This window comes from Zingiber officinale, chromosome 4A, assembly GCF_018446385.1.
Source record: "Zingiber officinale cultivar Zhangliang chromosome 4A, Zo_v1.1, whole genome shotgun sequence".
In the NCBI taxonomy this organism is placed as follows: domain Eukaryota; kingdom Viridiplantae; phylum Streptophyta; class Magnoliopsida; order Zingiberales; family Zingiberaceae; genus Zingiber; species Zingiber officinale.
In genome coordinates, this window is record NC_055992.1 from 40,548,817 (window position 1) to 40,567,501 (window position 18,685).

Below are 18,685 nucleotides of genomic sequence, written 5' to 3' on the forward strand. Positions count from 1 at the left end.
CTTTTTCTCACACGAAGCACTGTGCTTCGTTATCGCCGTTTTCTACGCCTTATGCTCCCACGTTCGCACGCTGCTCAAGCCACGCACGCCACTCACGGCGACGGACATGGTCGCCGGCCACGAAGGCCACTGACGCATCGTCGACTAGCCAGAATACCTTCGCTGACCTTTGCCGGCTCCAGTAAAAATCATGAAATCATCACGATTTTCTATCTTGGCAACAGCAGTGCTAACGTTGGCAAAACGACTCAATCGCTGAAATTGCAACCCAGTTGCAAGTCTTCCTTTGACCTTATTGTCGGCAACCATCGGAGACAAACTCCGTTCCACATCCCTTCTTTCGAGATGGTGACTCTTACTAGCGACCCCGTCGCCGGTGAGCAACGTTGTATGCTACGACATATTAGTCGTGGAAAATAGCGACGACATGAGAAAAAACATCCGAACGACGATTTCATAATTTGTCTCTAAGCATTTAGAAATAACTACGCGCTCTGATACCAATGTAGAAAATATGTTCTAAATGCATGATAGACGAATTAATTAAATGCGGTAAAAACTTACAGCGATCTCTCGCAGATTCGCAATTGGCAATGACGAAACTCGCTGTCGGAAGAGCGATCACAGGATCAGAAAGCCCTCCGCAATTCCACAAACCAAATCCCGCCGCCTTGGATGTTCTTCTCTTATTCTCGTTGCACACTCGCAATTTTCACACACCCTGTGTAACGACCCGCCTTCTACTGACTAGGCTATAAGGCCGATCGTCACATTATACTGTGCTAAACTATTCCCTGACCATCTCTAGAACTAGATGCGAAAGCTGGACTAATTAAAATTTTGCTAAGCTGTTAACATTTCTTGGTGCTACATGTACTAAGGAGTGTAATCTAAAGTATACCTAACATATACTACATCCCCTATGGTCAAGGAACTGAAATATATGTTTTCCAACTGTTATCAGACCTCCCAATCGATCCACGGATCGATTGGAATGGTCGGATCGATCCAGTGATCGATCCAGCCGGCTACTGTATGCGGAACATAGGTTGGATCGATCCAATGATCGATCCAGCACGTTACTGTGCTCGGGCAATATTCTGGATCGATCGGCTGATCGATCCAGATTGGTCAATCGATCCAGTAATCGATCCCAGAGCCTTCTGTTCGCGACAGAAATTGCTGGATCGATCGGCGGATCAATCCAGACACCTATTGTTCGCGAGACCAGATGCCCAATCGATCCTTCGATCGATTGGAAACTCTCGAATCGATCAGCTGATCGATTCAAGTTTCTGATTTCGTGCCTAAGGTCTGATTTCAGCACTGCTTCGTGCCTCAAACACAATACAAGTTCTAGAATAATTAATAAACACTCTAACATCATAAAACTAGCGTTCTAAGCATCATAAAGTGCATGGTTAACTAATTCGTAGCAGTGAACATACTAAAGTGCAAATGATAAAATACTGAAAAGTTCTAATGTTTAAACAAGGCTTGCTAAAGTTCCCTAAGATCTTCTTTCCAAGTTCCTGTCCACACACATCTTTGCAGCATTGTCCTCCAGCCTCCGCTAATCCATCTTCCCTTTACCTTTATCTGCAGTATAAGGAAAAGAAAGTATCTATAAGCTTTCGCTTAGTAAGAAACCATCTACCTCACTAAAACATGCGTACGATGCAAATATGATTTTAAATCATGCTGTTTGAAAGAATATGCTAAGTATACTGAATAAACTAAACATGGCATGGCATATAAGCATACAATCATGGCATATCTAAAGCTGAACATGATATCAATCACATGGTATCAATGAAGAACTAAGCTGATACTAAAAACTGAGCTAAGCTAATACCAAGCTACTGCTAGGACTGTACTGAGTTCACGAACTAATTTGTGAAAGGTTGAAAACCATATACATATAGTAAGTAAAAATACTAAATATGCTGCTGATGGGCCCGGACAACTGTACTTGCTGTGCGCGCATCCCTAACTAGACCCGGGATTGCAAGTTCCGAATCTAGTAGGGTTTACTAGGTTAGCTAAACCTAGGGACAACTATGGGAGCCCAACCCAATGGATATCTAATCCAGTACAGTCCCACTGAAAGTAAAATACTGTAATAGCTAATACTATTTTGCTGAATCTAGACTATCTGAACCTAGAACTAGGTTGTCTGAACCTAGAGGCGACTGTGGGAGCCCACCCATTTGGACATCTAGTCTCATAAAAGCTGAAATAAAAACTGATCATGCTAATTAACATGTTCTATGGCATTTAACTAAATGCCCACTGTATCATAAGACTGTGCTAGGCATTTTGTCGAGCATTTGGCGCTCTCTAACTCTCCTCTCGATCAGGGAGACCACCTCTAGGCACCCAGCAGCGTCTAAACCCCTATCTACAGAGGATACACGTGCTCGGCCCATCTAGAGATGCTCACTAATCCCTAAATCTGTGAGAAGAGTTAAAATACACACTATATGCTGACAAAATTCAATAAAACTAATCTAATGCATAAAAGAAAACACGCGAGAGCTACTTATACTGCAGGTGAGGGGTTTCTTACTTTGTGTGCTAGATTTCTTACAAATCTAATCGCTAGAAATTCCGGTGGAGACGACTTCTCGACGACTCGCTCGCGTCCACGTGCTCTACTCGCGGAGGGGAACGTCCTTGTGCCCGAGATGTCACCGGAAGGCACTCCTATGGCCCTAGGGATGAAACCCTAGGCTTGCTTGGGTGTTGGCGCCGAGAGAAAGAGAAGAAGAAGGAGTTGGCGTCGGTGAGGATTTGGAAAGGGAGAAGTTGCCGAACCAAATAAGAGAAATAACTCAAACCAACTTAAGTTTTTAATTTATATTAAGTGGGTAACTAGGCCCAACTCCAATATAAATATAAATGTTTCCCTTCTCTTTCAGCACGGCCCTGCTGGGTTCACCGGTTACTAAGGCTAACTAAAGGTTTAGCGGACCCGAGAGGTCCCGGGTTCAATTCCCGCTTAAGCCTTCTTATTCTTCTAATTATTTTTGCTACTTCCGCTACTCGGAAAATTCCGGAAAAATATCTAATAATTCCAGAAAAATCATAGAATATTCCTAAAATAGTTTTGAGAATTTTCGGGCGTTACAATCCCCCATACCTTATAAAAAGTTCGTCCTCGAACTTAGAATAATTCTGGGTACTTCTGTCTCATGCTGGCTTCTGTCTCCCAAGTTGCCTCTTCTGCTGTGTGACTGTGCCAAATGACTTTGACTAATGGTACTTCCTTGTTCCGTAATTTCTTAACTGCTCGGTCTATTATCTGAATAGGCCGACTATCATAGCTGAGGTCTTCGCGGATCTGTACCGACTGGGGCTCAATCACCTGGGTGGCATCTGGGGTATGCTTCTTCAAAGATAAAGACATTGTGGACAGGTGACATTTCCTGGGTAGCTCTAGCTCATATGCTACCTTGCCCACTCTTCTGATGATAAGGTATGGTCCCACATATCTGGGACTAAGTTTGCCCTTCTTCCCAAAATGCATTACTCCCTTCATGGGAGCTACTCTGAGGAACACTGAATCCCCAACTGAAAACTCTAAGGGTCTGCGCCGTGTATCAGCATGGCTCTGAGCCGTCTCTATCCTCTGGCGGATCTGTTGTATAGCTGCTGTGGTATCTGCTACTAGATCCGTCTGAAGTTCTAGTTCCTTCTGCTCACCACTCTCATACCAGCAGAGTGACCTCCGCCCATAGAGAGCCTCGTAAGGTGCCATGCCGATAGTGGCTCGATAGTTGTTGTATGCAAATTCGCTAAGCTCGGATATTTGCACCAACTTCCTTAAAGTCTAAGGCACACGCTCGGAGCATATCCTTTACTCGCTCCGTCTGACCATCTGTCTGAGGATGGAATGTTGTGCTGAACTTTAACTTAGTGCCCAACGCTGACTGTACACACTCCCAGAAGTGTGATGTGAATCTGCTGTCTCTGTCTGAAATGATGGTTCGTGGGACTCCATGTAGTCTGATGATCTCCTGGAGATACAACTGAACTAGCTTCTCCATGGAGTAGGATATCTTGATAGCTAAGAAGTGGGCTGATTTAGTCAACCTGTCGACTATTACCCAGATGGCGTCAAAACCATTCGTGGTTCTGGGCAGTCCCACTATGAAATCCATAGAGATATCCTCCCACTTCCATTCTGAATCTGTATAGGCTGCAGAACTCCTCTTGGTCGCTGATGTTCTGCCTTGACCCTCTGACAGGTGAGGCAGATGCTAACATATCTGGCGATGTCTCGCTTCATCCCGGGCCACCAAAAATGGTTCTTCAGGTCTTGATACATTTTGGTGGAACCTGGATGCATCGCATAGGGAGTCTTGTGAGCCTCATCTAAAATCTGTCTCCGTAGCTCCTCCTGATCTGGAACACAGAGTCTATCACCAAAATACAACACCCCGCTATCGGACACTCTAAATTCTCTACTTTCTGATTCTGCTAGCCCTTGCTTGATTTTTTGAATTTCAGGGTCCTGCTCCTGAGCTAACTGAATATCACCAAGCAAGGTAGACTCTAAGGTCATAGTAGAGAGCTGTCCAACGATGAGTTCGAGACCGAAATCTACGATCTCCTTCTGTAGGGGCGGTGACATGGCTGTAAGAGATAATAAGGTAGCGCTGGATTTTCTGCTAAGTGCGTCGGCTACCTTATTGGCTTTCCCTGGATGGTAGAGGATGTCTATATCGTAGTCTTTGACCAGCTCAAGCCATCTGCGTTGTCGCTTGTTCAGATCCTTCTGAGTGAAGAAGTACTTCAGACTCTGATGATCTGTATACACTCTGCACTGAGCTCCATATAAGTAATGTCTCCAAATTTTGAGAGCGAACACTACTGCTGCAAGCTCAAGGTCATGAGTAGGGTAATTCTTCTCATAATCCTTGAGTTGTCTGGAGGCATAGGCGATCACCTTGCCGTTTTGCATCAGTACTGCTCCTAGTCCCAACTTAGAGGCATCACTATAGATGTCAAAGTTGCTGGTGTTGTCTGGTAGAGCCAAAATGGGAGAACTGGTCAATCTCCTTTTTAACTCGCTGAAGCTGTTCTCACAGTCCTCTGTCCACTGAAATTTCCTGTTCTTTCTGGTAAGAGCTGTCAGTGGGGAGACTATCCTAGAGAAGTCCTCTATAAACTTTCTGTAATATCCTGCTAATCCCAGAAAGCTCCTGATTTCGCTGGCGTTCTTAGGTCTCTTCCAGTTACTTACTGCTTCTATCTTGCTGGGATCTACCATAATACCATCCTTTGAGATGATGTGACCCAAGAAGGACACTTGATCTAGCCAAAATTCACATTTCGTGAACTTGGCGTATAGCTGGTTCTGCTGAAGGGTCTGCAATACTAGTTTCAGGTGCTCTGAGTGTTCTTCCTGAGTTCCTGAGTAGACAAGGATGTCATCGATAAACACAATAACAAATTTATCTAAATACTCCCTGAATACTCTGTTCATGAGATCCATGAATGTAGCTGGAGCATTGGTCACGCCAAAGGGCATGACTACGAACTCGTAGTGTCCGTATCTGGTTCTGAATGTTGTCTTGGGTATATCTCCTTCCTTAACCTTCACCTGATGATAACCTGATCTGAGATCTATCTTAGAGAATACTGCTGCTCCCTTTAGCTGGTCGAACAGGTCATCGATTCTGGGAAGGGGATACCTGTTCTTGATCGTGACTTGGTTCAGTGATCTGTAGTCTATGCACAGTCGCATGCTTCCATCTTTGTTCTTCACGAACAATACAGGCGCTCCCCACGGTGAGTGACTCGGGCGTATGAAACCCTTGTCAAGCAGCTCCTGTAGTTGCTCCTGAAGTTCCTTCAGTTCTGCTGGAGCCATGCGATAAGGCGCTTTGGAGATAGGATTTGTACCTGGAATGAGCTCTATCTCAAAGTCAATCTCCCTGTCTGGTGCTAAGCCTGGTAACTCTTCAGGGAAGACTGCTGGGTAGTCACATACGACTCGAACCTCTGCTAGCTGTTGGTTCTTGTCCTGGCTGGCGTTGACTACGTGTGCTAGGAATCCTGTACATCCTGAATCCAGTAGCTTCTGTGCTTTTGGCCTTTCTCTTTGGTTCCCCGCTGTATTCAAATTGCACTGCCGCTTCAGGTTGGAAGATGACTTTCTGTTTACGGCACTCTATGGTAGCACCGTATCTGATCAGAAAGTCCATTCCAAAGATCACGTCATAGTCGGTCATCTCTAGCACTATCAGATCACAAAAGAGCTCTCTGTCTGCTATAATGACCGGCACTGCTCTGAGTCAGTGTGTGGATGTCATGATCTCTCCCGAAGGTAGTGCCGTCAAAAACTGGCCACTGAGTACCTCTGATGGTCTTTCTAATTTTTCGGAGAACATCCTGGATATATATGAGTGGGTTGCCCCAGTATCAAATAGAACAGTAGCACTATACTGTAAAATGCTAATCTGACCTGTGACAACTGTCGAGGCATTGGCTACGTCCTCTCTGGTGAGTGAGTAGATCCTCGCATTCGCCATAGCTGGAGGGGCTTCTAATCTGCCCTGGCTGATAAGTGGACCTTCTAGAGCGGCCTGCATCTGATATAACTGAGCTGGCTGGCCTGCATACTGAATCTGCTGTGGCTGAGGAAGACCGGTCTTGTTCGGGCACTGCTTGGCCATGTGCCCTTCTTGTCCACATTCAAAACATCCTCGTGTGCCCTTGTGACAAACCCCTGGGTGGAATTTCCCACAAGTAGCACACTTTGGATAACTGGGTCGCTTGCTAGATGGTCCTCCTTTTGGGTCACTCCCTGATTTGCGCTTGCCGTTGGAGTTCCCTTTCCAGTTAGAGCTGTGGCCTTGCTGTTTTTGAGTGTGAGAGTTTCCTTGGCCTTTGGACTCTGAGGAGACTTGCTTCTGCTGCTTTATGCTGTTCTGGTAATGCTCTGTGGTCAAGGCACTGCTCACTAACTCCTCTGTGGTTTGTGGCCTATGTATGCCACCAGCCACGTTCACTGCTATCTCTGGCCTCAGCATCTTGAGCATCAACCGGATTCGTTCCTTCTCTGTGCTGACTAGCTCCGGGCATAGACGAGCCAACCTGTTGAATTTCTTCACGGCTTCCTCAACTGAAAGGTTGCCCTGACGAAACTCAGTGAACTCGTCGTAGTGGCGGTTTGTAACCCGTATGTGAAAGAACTCCTCGAAGAATTCCTTCTCGAAGTCAGCCCATAACATCTGGTTCACTGGGCGCTTCGTTCTGATTCTTTCCCACCACATGCGTGCGTCTCCTGTCAGGCAGAAGGAGGCACACTTCACCTTCTCATGTTCTGGCCAGTCCAGAAGCTCCATCGTGCTCTCTAGTGTTTTGAACCAGGCTTGTGCATCCCATGGTTCACTAGTGCCTGAAAAGTTCTCTGGCTTGACTCGCTGCCACTAGATCAGATAGGCCTCCTTTCTTGGCTCAGCTGCTGGGACTGCTGGTGCTGGTACTGGTGCTGGCGCTGGCGCTGTAGGCTGAGCTGGTGGAACCTCTAAGACTTCTGGAGTCGTCAGGTTCGGTTCCGGGGTGACTGTGGGGGTACTCTGCTGATTAGCCTTGAGGGTGGCTATCTCCTGTTGCTGTAACTGAGCCACTAATGCTGTAAGGTCTGGGGGAGGCACTGAACTGCCTGCCTCTTGCTGGGGCTCAGTAGCTAGTGCCCTTCTAGCTGGGCGTCCTCGTGCCATTGCTAAAGACGTAGAGGACAGAACATGAATAACTATTACAATCATAATTGTATAACTATCGTTATCATGTTATATACTATCACATACTATCATGCAGCAGTTTATCTATAAACATGAGCTATACAAGAAAGCAAGAAACATAAATAAAGTAGAGGTATTCTTACTTGGAAACTGTAGGTTCAATGCTGATGTGTGTGTAGGAAATATGGAACACGGCTCTGATACCACTCTGTAACGACCCGCCTTCTACTGACTAGGCTATAAGGCCGATCGTCACATTATGCCGTGCTAAACTATTCCCTGACCATCTCTAGAACTAGATGCGGAAGCTGGACTAATTAAAATTTTGCTAAGCTGTTAACATTTCTTAGTGCTACATGTACTAAGGAGTGTAATCTAAAGTATACCTAACATATACTACATCCCCTATGGTCAAGGAACTGAAATATATGTTTTCCAACTGTTATCAGACCTCCCAATCGATCCACGGATCGATTGGAATGGTCGGATCGATCCAGTGATCGATCCAGCCGGCTACTGTATGCGGAACATAGGTTGGATCGATCCAATGATCGATCCAGCACGTTACTGTGCTCGGGCAATATTCTGGATCGATCGGCTGATCGATCCAGATTGGTCAATCGATCCAGTAATCGATCCCAGAGCCTTTTGTTCGCGACAGAAATTGCTGGATCGATCGGCGGATCGATCCAGATGCCTACTGTTCGCGAGACCAGATGCCCAATCGATCCTTCGATCGATTGGACACTCTCGAATCGATCAGCTGATCGATTCGAGTTTCTGATTTCGTGCCCAAGGTCTGATTTCAGCACTGCTTCGTGCCTCAAACACAATACAAGTTCTAGAATGATTAATAAACACTCTAACATCATAAAACTAGCGTTCTAAGCATCATAAAGTGCATGGTTAACTAATTCGTAGCAGTGAACATACTAAAGTGCAAATGATAAAATACTGAAAAGTTCTAATGTTTAAACAAGGCTTGCTAAAGTTCCCTAAGATCTTCTTTCCAAGTTCCTGTCCACACACATCTTTGCAGCATTGTCCTCCAGCCTCCGCTAATCCATCTTCCCTTTACCTTTATCTGCTGTATAAGGAAAAGAAAGTATCTATAAGCTTTCGCTTAGTAAGAAACCATCTACCTCACTAAAACATGCGTACGATGCAAATATGATTTTAAATCATGCTGTTTGAAAGAATATGCTAAGTATACTGAATAAACTAAACATGGCATGGCATATAAGCATACAATCATGGCATATCTAAAGCTGAACATGATATCAATCACATGGTATCAATGAAGAACTAAGCTGATACTAAAAACTGAGCTAAGCTAATACCGAGCTACTGCTAGGACTGTACTGAGTTCACGAACTAATTTGTGAAAGGTTGAAAATCATATACATATAGTAAGTAAAAATACTAAATATGCTGCTGATGGGCCCTGACAACTGTACTTGCTGTGCGCGCATCCCTAACTAGACCCGGGATTGCAAGTTCCAAATCTAGTAGGGTTTACTAGGTTAGCTAAACGTAGGGACGACTATGGGAGCCCAACCCAATGGATATCTAATCCAGTACAGTGCCACTGAAAGTAAAATACTATAATAGCTAATACTATTTTGCTGAATCTAGACTATCTGAACCTAGAACTAGGTTGTCTGAACCTAGAGGCGACTGTGGGAGCCCACCCATTTGGACATCTAGTCTCATAAAAGCTGAAATAAAAACTGATCATGCTAATTAACATGTTCTATGGCATTTAACTAAATGCCCACTGTATCATAAGACTGTGCTAGGCATTTTGTCGAGCATTTGGCGCTTCCTAACTCTCCTCTCGATCAGGGAGACCACCTCTAGGCACCCAGCAGCGTCTAAACCCCTATCTACAGAGGATACACGTGCTCGGCCCATCTAGAGATGCTCACTAATCCCTAAATCTGTGAGAAGAGTTAAAATACACACTATATGCTGACAAAATTCAATAAAACTAATCTAATGCATAAAAGAAAACACGCGAGAGCTACTTATACTTATACTGCAGGTGAGGGGTTTCTTACTTTGTGTGCTAGATTTCTTACAAATCTAATCGCTAGAAATTCCGGTGGAGACGACTTCTCGACGACTCGCTCGCGTCCACGTGCTCTACTCGCGGAGGGGAACGTCCTTGTGCCCGAGATGTCACCGGAAGGCACTCCTATGGCCCTAGGGATGAAACCCTAGGCTTGCTTGGGTGTTGGCGCCGAGAGAAAGAGAAGAAGAAGGAGTTGGCGTCGGTGAGGGTTTGTAAAGGGAGAAGTTGTCGAACCAAATAAGAGAAATAACCCAAACCAACTTAAGTTTTTAATTTATATTAAGTGGGTAACTAGGCTCAACTCCAATATAAATATAAATGTTTCCCTTCTCTTTCAGCACGGCCCTGCTGGGTTCACCGGTTACTAAGGCTAACTAAAGGTTTAGCGGACCCGAGAGGTCCCGGGTTCAATTCCCGCTTAAGCCTTTTTATTCTTCTAATTATTTTTGCTACTTCCGCTACTCGGAAAATTCCGGAAAAATATCTAATAATTCCAGAAAAATCATAGACTATTCCTAAAATAGTTTTGAGAATTTTCGGGCGTTACACCCTAAGCCTTGGAGGGACTCCCTTTATATAGGGAAATACACTAGGGGCATAATGGACTTTTCCATTATGAGTAGTGGGGAACATGGCCATATTCCCCACTATCCTCATTTCCAACAAGAGATGAATAAAAATTTAGTTAAATTGAATTGACTAAATTAAATCGGTTGAATTTTAAATTTTAATTTAATTTAATTTCAATTTCAAAATCCATAATTCAGTTAAATTAAATGAATCGAATAAACATATTAATTTGATTATTATTTTATTTTAAAATATAATTAATTAAATAAAATCTAAATTTGATTAATTTAGTTTAAAATTTTATTTAATTCGATTAATTTAGTTGAAAACTAAAGTAATCGATATTTAATCTGTTCGATTTGTTCGATTTTTTAAAAAAACTTGGCCGATTTAATTGATTTAAAAAATTTTTGATTTATTCAATTTGGTTGATTCAATTTTAATGTATTCTACCTTATGCATAAGTAATTTAGTTTGTTAACCACTAGTCCAAAATGAACTATTTAGATGATTGTAATGGACATTTCTAGGACAAAACTATATTATGATTAATGTCAGTAGTCAAGGTTTACTTTTATATTTGTAATGCTTAGATTTTTATTAAATAATTAACATAAAATTCTAATAGAGACAACCAATACTAGAGTTTTTTTTAACATACTTTAGTATCCCAGGTCCATGAAGATATGTTGGATCATATAAATAATTAGATAATCAGGTGCATTATAATAGCTAGCTCTTTTATAATAGTCTACCAATGTCAACAAAATGTAATAAACATAATTAATTATACTTACAAGACAATCTCTTTTCACCTTAGAATTGTTCATCATAATTATAACCATTAAGCATATCTTTTCACCTTTATCACTTTTGTATAAGGAACAAATTTTTATTGTTGAGTAATAAAATAATTTATATTATATTGATACATGCCCTAGAATTGTTAATTTGTTTTATATTTGTTAATTTATTTTATAACGACATATTTATTTTAGAAAATATAGCTAAAGAAAAAATTCATCCCATAGGTTTCAAGTCATGTGTCACATTTGGGCATACAGGCTTTAGGCTTATAAGTTAAACTGAAATAATAATCAATTTATTTTAGAAAGTTAATTCGGTTAATTACCATCATAAACCATTTGATGAAAGGTCAAATACAATGACTAGAAAAAGAAGTTGAAGCTTATATTGTTTTGAAGTGTTTTACCACTGAACATGTTATGGGGGTGAAGCTGAAGCTCATATTACTTTCTGAAGAAAGAGATGTAGAAATAACTAGTCGAAGCAACAATTGAATTGAATGACTTTGAGATTTAATGGATTAGAATTGAGAAGTAATTTTCTTAGTTTGTCTTTTTTTATCTTCCTTCAATTTTCAATCATCTTTTTTGATCTTCTAAATTTTCATACTTAGACTATTTTTTCGATATGTAATTAGGACGGAGTAATGGATTAAAAAACGAATCGACAGAATTGAATAAATTGAAATAATCAAACGTTTTTTTTGATGAATCGAATCAATAGAACTATTATTAAAACTGAACAAATTAAATCCATATAAAATCAATTAATTCAATCGTTACCAAATTAACCTAAGCTTTTTTTAACTAAAATTAAATAAATTGAACTGACATAAAATTAATTAATTCGGTCGGTTACCGAATTAACTAAACTTTTTTGGACAAGTTTTTTCACTATTCAATTTCTTTTTATCAATCGATTAATTAAGTTTAACCGGCACAATAGTTAAGTACTCACAATATTATAGTCAATTTAGCTATGCAATTTAATCGGTTTAACTAAATTTTAAATTTTAAAGCTTAAAATTAATGTCCACCGGAATAAATCTAATAATCAAAGTTTAAAATTAATAAAATTTTGAATTAAAAAATTTAAGTTTTAAAATCGATCGGTTTAATTATTTATTTTGATTTAATAGATATTTTAGCCAACTCAATTTTACATTGCTTCCTCAAAATCTAAGAGGACTATGATGAGTTTAATTCACGAAGAGGTGAAAGTGTAGTTTAGTTAATTTGAGTTGTCAAAATTAATTTACGTTGTATTGATATGTGTCCTTAATTTGTTTTATATTGACATATTCCTTTGTAGAAAATATGTTTGAAGAAAAATTTTAGCCTGTAGATTTTAAATCACGTGTCAAAGATTAATATAGTTGTAGATTTTAAATCACGTGTCAAAGATTAATATAGTTTTAACAAGCTGGGCAGATAAGCTAGAGGTTGAAACACAAGCATTATAATGAAGAAATACATTTAAGCAAAATTTAAGTTAAATTATTTTAGAATGAATTGATTGATTTTAGAAATAACGGTATGAATTGATTTATTTTAGGAATTCAATTCGATTAATTTGAAAAATTATTTTTTAGAAGAGAATCTCGGTTATTTTTGTAGAAATTGATGTCAAAGACAAATAATGTCTTTATTGATGAATAAAAAAACTTATAATAAAATAAAGAGTATAAAGTCTTATATAATTAATTATGACAATTTAAATCATAAATTGAAAAAGTAAAAGACTAAATTATTCTCAAGATTATAAATAAATAATTTTAATTATATAATCTAATAATTTTGATATATTAGATTCCATCTTTATAAAATTTTGATTTTAGTTAAATTGAATTATTTGATGAGTTATGAATCAACATCAAAAATAAAGCAAATAAGTTCAAAAATCAATTGATGCAATTAACCTCTCATAAAAGTTGTCATACTACTGTATATTACTCGACTGCTAATAAAATAGTTTGGTTAATTTTTTAAAAAGGTAGTATAAATTTTTTTTTCCCGAAAAAGGTTTAGCAATTTCTTTTAAAAAAGGGGAAATTTTAAAATTCTTTTTTTAAAAGAGGGAGTTCGTTGCTCCTTATAAATTTTCAAAAAGGGGAGTTTTGAAGGGAATTTAAAATTTCTTTTTACAAAGAGGAACAATTGACTTTTTTTTAATGAAAATGGGACAAGAGAAGTTAAAATTTTCTGCTTAAGGGGAATGTTGAAAAATACAAAATTATCAATTTCCTACTTCCAATTTCATCTTTATATGATTTATTTTTTATGTTTATTTTTATCTTAATTTTAAATGAGTTCCCAAATATTAGAAATGGAAGATTATTGATGCTGACAATATTTGGATGTATAATAAAAAATTTAAAACTAGTAATTATTATAGTAAAAGATGGAATCCGCTATTTCAACAATTTTAGATGATCGACCTACGGTTATTTGTAAAAAGGTAAATTGGAAAGCTACTATTTATCACTATGGAAAAGATATTTTTCTTGATTTCGTCGAGATTTGATTCCTTGTTCATTATAATAATATTTATCCCATAATATGTTAGGGACAAAAACTTTTTTATTCAACAACTGAAATCAATAGACCATTGACTTTATATAGCCTTATAATGAGATAACATTTTAGAAAGCAATCCACGTAGAGTAAAGATCAAACTAGATCCTAATTAATAGGCTTTATTGTAGTTGACAATTTCAACTCTTATCCTAACAATTTCTCCCCTAAACTGATGGCAGTAATGCTTTCAGTTTAGTTGTGATACCACACGTACACCCATTAATTCACGTAGCTTCAAGAACACATCCAGCTTGAGTGGTTTTGTCATAATATCTGCAACTTGATCTTGTGTGATACATTGCTTTAGCTCAACAATTCCATCTCGAGTCAAATCATGTAAGAAATGAAACCTTACGTCAATATGTTTACTGCGTCTATGCATGACTGGATTTTTGGAGAGCTTAATGGTAGAGTTGTTGTCACATAATACGGTGATACACTTGCCTTGAAAATAACACGAGTTTCTCCAATACCCTCCTCATCCAAACCCCTTGACAAACACACGAGGCAACTGCTACAAATTCTGCTTCAGTAGTGGGCAAAGCAACTACAGGCTGCTTTTTTAAAGACCATGACACATCCCCTCCACTAAGCAAAAACACGTAACCAGAAGTGCTTTTCCTGTCATTTGTATCTCCTACATAAACACTGTCTGTATATGCCATTAGCTCTCCATTACCCTCATTTTGGTAGAAGACTCCCAAATCCACAGTTCCTTTTAAGTATCTTAGTACCCTTTTCACAGCTTGCAAATGTAACTCCGTTGGACTTATCATAAATCTACTAATGAGAGACACCACATACATCAAATCTGGTCTTGTAACAGTTAGATACATAAGACTTCCAACTAATTGTTTGTACATGGTAGCATTCACTTTGGATCCTTCTTCATCCTTTGTAAGTTTAACACCAGGAACAATGAGATTTTTCACATTGTTACTCTTCTCCATACCAAACTTCTCCAAAACATCCTTTGCATACTTTCTTTGGCTAATATAGATGCCTTCAGGATTTTGTAGCAAGTCCACACCAAGAAAATATTTCATCCTTCCCAAATCAGTCATATCAAACTCAAGTTTCATAGAATTCTTGAACTTAACAAACATACTTTCATCATTGCCGGTGAAAATTAAATCATCAACATATAGGCTAACAATCAGAATTTTACCTTCACCACCCAATTTGATGAATAATGTATGTTCACAGTTGCATCTTTCAAATCTTTCTTTGATAAAATATGCTTCAATCCTACTGTATCATGCTCGAGGAGCTTGTTTAAGGTTATACAATGCCTTTTTCAACTTGTACACCTTATACTCTTCATCTTTCTTCTCATAACCCTGTGGTTGCTCAATAAATACTGCTTCATTTATCTCTCCATGCAAAAAGGCGCTTTTGACATCAAGCTGGTATAGACTCCAGTTATTTCGAGCCGCTAGAGCAATTATCATACGAATCATATCCCATCTAGCCGTAGGTGCAAATACCTTAGTATAATCTATGCCATGTTGTTGAGTATACCCTTTTGCCACCAGCCAGGCTTTGCATTTGTCAACCTCGCCATTTACGTTGAGTTTAGTTTTGTAAACTCATTTTACTCCGATCTTTTTCATTCCTTTGGGCAAGTCTGTCAACTCCCAAGTCTCATTTCTTTTGATTGCTTCTATCTCCAAATCCATTGCAGCTTTCCACTTGGAACTCTGAATAGCTTCTTCAAAAGTTGTTGGATCTAAGGTGGAGGCAAACAAAACCAAATTGTTGTGCTCAACATCTTCTACAAATAATTCTTCCCCACTTACATAATCTTCCATCCAAAATGGTTTTCTTCTCTGACTTCTTTCTGGAGGGTTCACTTCAGGTGACTCACTTGAAGATAGACTGACCTCTCTTTCTTCTTCTTCAATAGCTACATTTTCATATTCTTCTTCACTTTGATCATGTGCACTTTCTGCATTAGTTTCTTCCTGCACAAGTATATCAAGTCCTGCTTCTTCATTATTTCGTCTCCATTCCCAACATTCATTTTCTTCAAAAATCACATCTCTGCTTACAATTATTGTCTTGGATGCTGGATCATATAGTCTATATGCTTTAGATTCTTCACTCATCCCTAGCAACACGCGCCGAAGACTCTTATCATCTAGTTTTTTTCTTTACTGTCTGATATATGAACATGACCAATGCATCCAAAAACCCGGAAATATTCAACATTTGGTTTGACACCACTCCAAGCCTCTTCAGGTGTCATATTTTTTGCCGCCAATGTAGGACTTCTATTGAGTATATGAACCGCCCAATTTGCTGCTTCTGGCCAAAAAGTCTTTGGAACTTGCTTTTCCGATAACATACTTCTAACCATATTCATGATTGTCCTATTTTTGCGTTCGGCTACTCCATTTTGTTGGGGAGTGTAGGCTACTGTGAGTTGCCTGTTGATACCATTAGTTTTGAGAAAAGAATTGAATTCATGAGAGGTAAACTTTCCACCTCTATCTGTGCGCAAACAACGAATAAAAACTCCTGTCTTTTTCTCAACAAGGGATTTATAATTCTTGAATATAGTAAAAGCTTCAGATTTTTCAGCAAGAAAATATATCCACGCTTTACGACTAAAATCATCAATAAAACTTATAAAATACATTTTCTTACCATTGGAAGCAGGATTGATGGGTCCACAGATGTCAACATGTACCAACTGTAATCTTTGTGATGCTCTCCATAAACTCTTCTTTGGAATTGCATTCTTATGTTGCTTTCCTATCATGCAATCAGTGTAAATTTTGGATGATTCCTTCAGTTGTGGCAACCCTCTCACCATTTTCTTGTATTGCAACGCTCTCAAACCCTTGAAACTTAGATGCCCATATCTGCAGTGCCAAAGGTGAGTATGGTCTTCAAGATTTGTTTGGAAACAGATGGATAATTTCGGTAGAATTTTTACAGGTAGTATAAACATCCTATTTGCAAACATTAGTATTTGCATAATAAGCCCTTTCTCTGGATGATAGATTTTGCATACTCCATGTTGTATCAAAATAGATACACCCTTTTCTTGCAGTTGTCCAATACTTAACAAGTTATTTTTCAACTCAGGTATATAGAAAACGTCGGTAATTACCTGAGTAGCTCTAATAATTTGCAGCCTGATGTTACCCTTTCCCATTACAGTCATTGTGGAATTATTCCCGAGCTTCACAGAAGTCCGAAATTCTTCATCAAGATCCGAGAACCACTCCTTGTGTGCACACATATGATTAGAACACCCCGAGTCAAGGAACCAAACATCTTCTCGCATTGCTTGATCAAGCTTGATATATGACATCAGCAATAATTCTTCTTTCTCTTCTAGCTCTGCATAATTCACTTCTTTCTCCCATTTAGGACACTCATATTGGAAATGCCCTAATTGATGACATTTATAACACTCAATCATTGCTTTATTGAATGCTTGCCTACCTCTCCCTCTGCCTCTGCCTCTTCCTCTACCTCTCCCTCTCCCTGCATCTTCACCAATCTTATCGTAGGTCACCTTTAATGCTTGCTCATCGCTTCCATGTCTGTTCATCCTCTGCTCATGGACCAATAAGCTACTTTGCAACTCATCAAGACTTAAGATGTCTAAGTTATTAGACTTCAATGGAATAAACAACATAATCGAACCTGGAGGTCATTGATCGTAAGATCTTTTCAATAATCACCACTTGCTGCATGTTTTCACCATGAATCTTCATCTTGTTTGCTATAGTAAGAGTTCGAGCGAAATATGAATCAACACTCTCACCTTCTTGCATATGTAGAATCTCAAACTCCTTCCTAAGGGTTTGGAGTTGTGCCCTTTTGACTCTTGTGGAACCTTGATACTTCTGCTTCATAGAGTCCCAAATGTGTTTGGAAGTGTCTTTGTTGAGAATTGTTTCCATAATAGTTCGATCAATGACTTGAAATAAATAATTCTTAACCTTCAAATCTTTTAGCTTCTGGTCTGCAAATAATTTTCCTTGTGCTTCAGTAAGCTCCACTCCTTCTACTGCGACAGGAATTCCAGTTTCCACCAAACTCCAATATTCTTTTGAGCATAGGAAATTTTCCATAAGCATAGACCAATGATCATAATATCCATCAAACTTAGGAATTGCAGGTTGAACAAAATTATCAGTCATCCTTCAAGAAACTTTGCGCTGGTCAATTTCGAGGTTGTCGTAGATGCTGTTGTCTCCTTGAGACTGTTGAGTTCGACGCTTCCTTTAGTGAACTCTCCTTTGCTCGAACTCCAGGCAACAACACCACTCGAATCAAGAACAGCGAACCCAAAGATATACTTTCCTGCTCGTGAGAAAGAAAGGAACTTCAAAGGAAGAGGTGAAAAAAAATAGTAACCTGGCTCTGATACCAGATGTTAGGGACAAAAACTCTTTTATTCAACAACTGAAATCAATAGACCATTGGATTTATATAGCCTTACAATGAGATAACATTTTAGAAAGCAATCCACGTATAATAGGCTTTATTGTAGTTGACAATTTCAACTCTTATCCTAACATAATAACCAACTCAATCATGCCCCAAGAGCTAAAGTTAGTCATTATATTGTATGATCCAAGTGTACATATAAGAAAATTTGATAGGTACATTGTAGCAGCAATTGAAAAGATCAACATAAGTCGATAAAGAAAAAAACCAAATGGGTTAGGTAATTAGGGAGGTACATTGTAGTAGTAATTGAAAAGATCACCTTAAGTTGATAAAGAAAAAAACCAAATGGGTTAGGTAGATTGAACATTTGGCTTATTCAGAAAAAAATCAAAATGGATCAAGTGGATTAGACATTTTGGAAAAATAAGAAGTCCTAATAGATTGAAGAATATATCAGACAAGAAGTCACAATTGGATGACTGGATGTCAAG

The 18,685-nt window shown here is 39.0% G+C and overlaps 2 protein-coding genes across 2 annotated transcripts; both read right to left on the reverse strand.

Moving 5' to 3' along the window:
- Nucleotides 1-14,200: 14,200 nt before the first annotated feature.
- Nucleotides 14,201-15,345, reverse strand: LOC121972364 (uncharacterized mitochondrial protein AtMg00810-like). Its single transcript, XM_042524045.1, has 2 exons — nucleotides 15,303-15,345; nucleotides 14,201-14,949 (listed from the first exon to the last, which is right to left on the reverse strand). Exons 1-2 carry the CDS (start codon nucleotides 15,343-15,345, stop codon nucleotides 14,201-14,203), a joined length of 792 nt encoding a protein of 263 aa, XP_042379979.1.
- Nucleotides 15,346-16,549: 1,204 nt separating this feature from the next.
- On the reverse strand, nucleotides 16,550-17,941 carry LOC121972365. Its single transcript, XM_042524046.1, has 4 exons — nucleotides 17,480-17,941; nucleotides 17,268-17,412; nucleotides 16,900-17,183; nucleotides 16,550-16,648 (listed from the first exon to the last, which is right to left on the reverse strand). The coding sequence occupies exons 1-4, from the start codon at nucleotides 17,939-17,941 to the stop codon at nucleotides 16,550-16,552; spliced, it is 990 nt and encodes a 329-aa protein (XP_042379980.1).
- Between the last annotated feature and the right edge of the window lie 744 nt (nucleotides 17,942-18,685).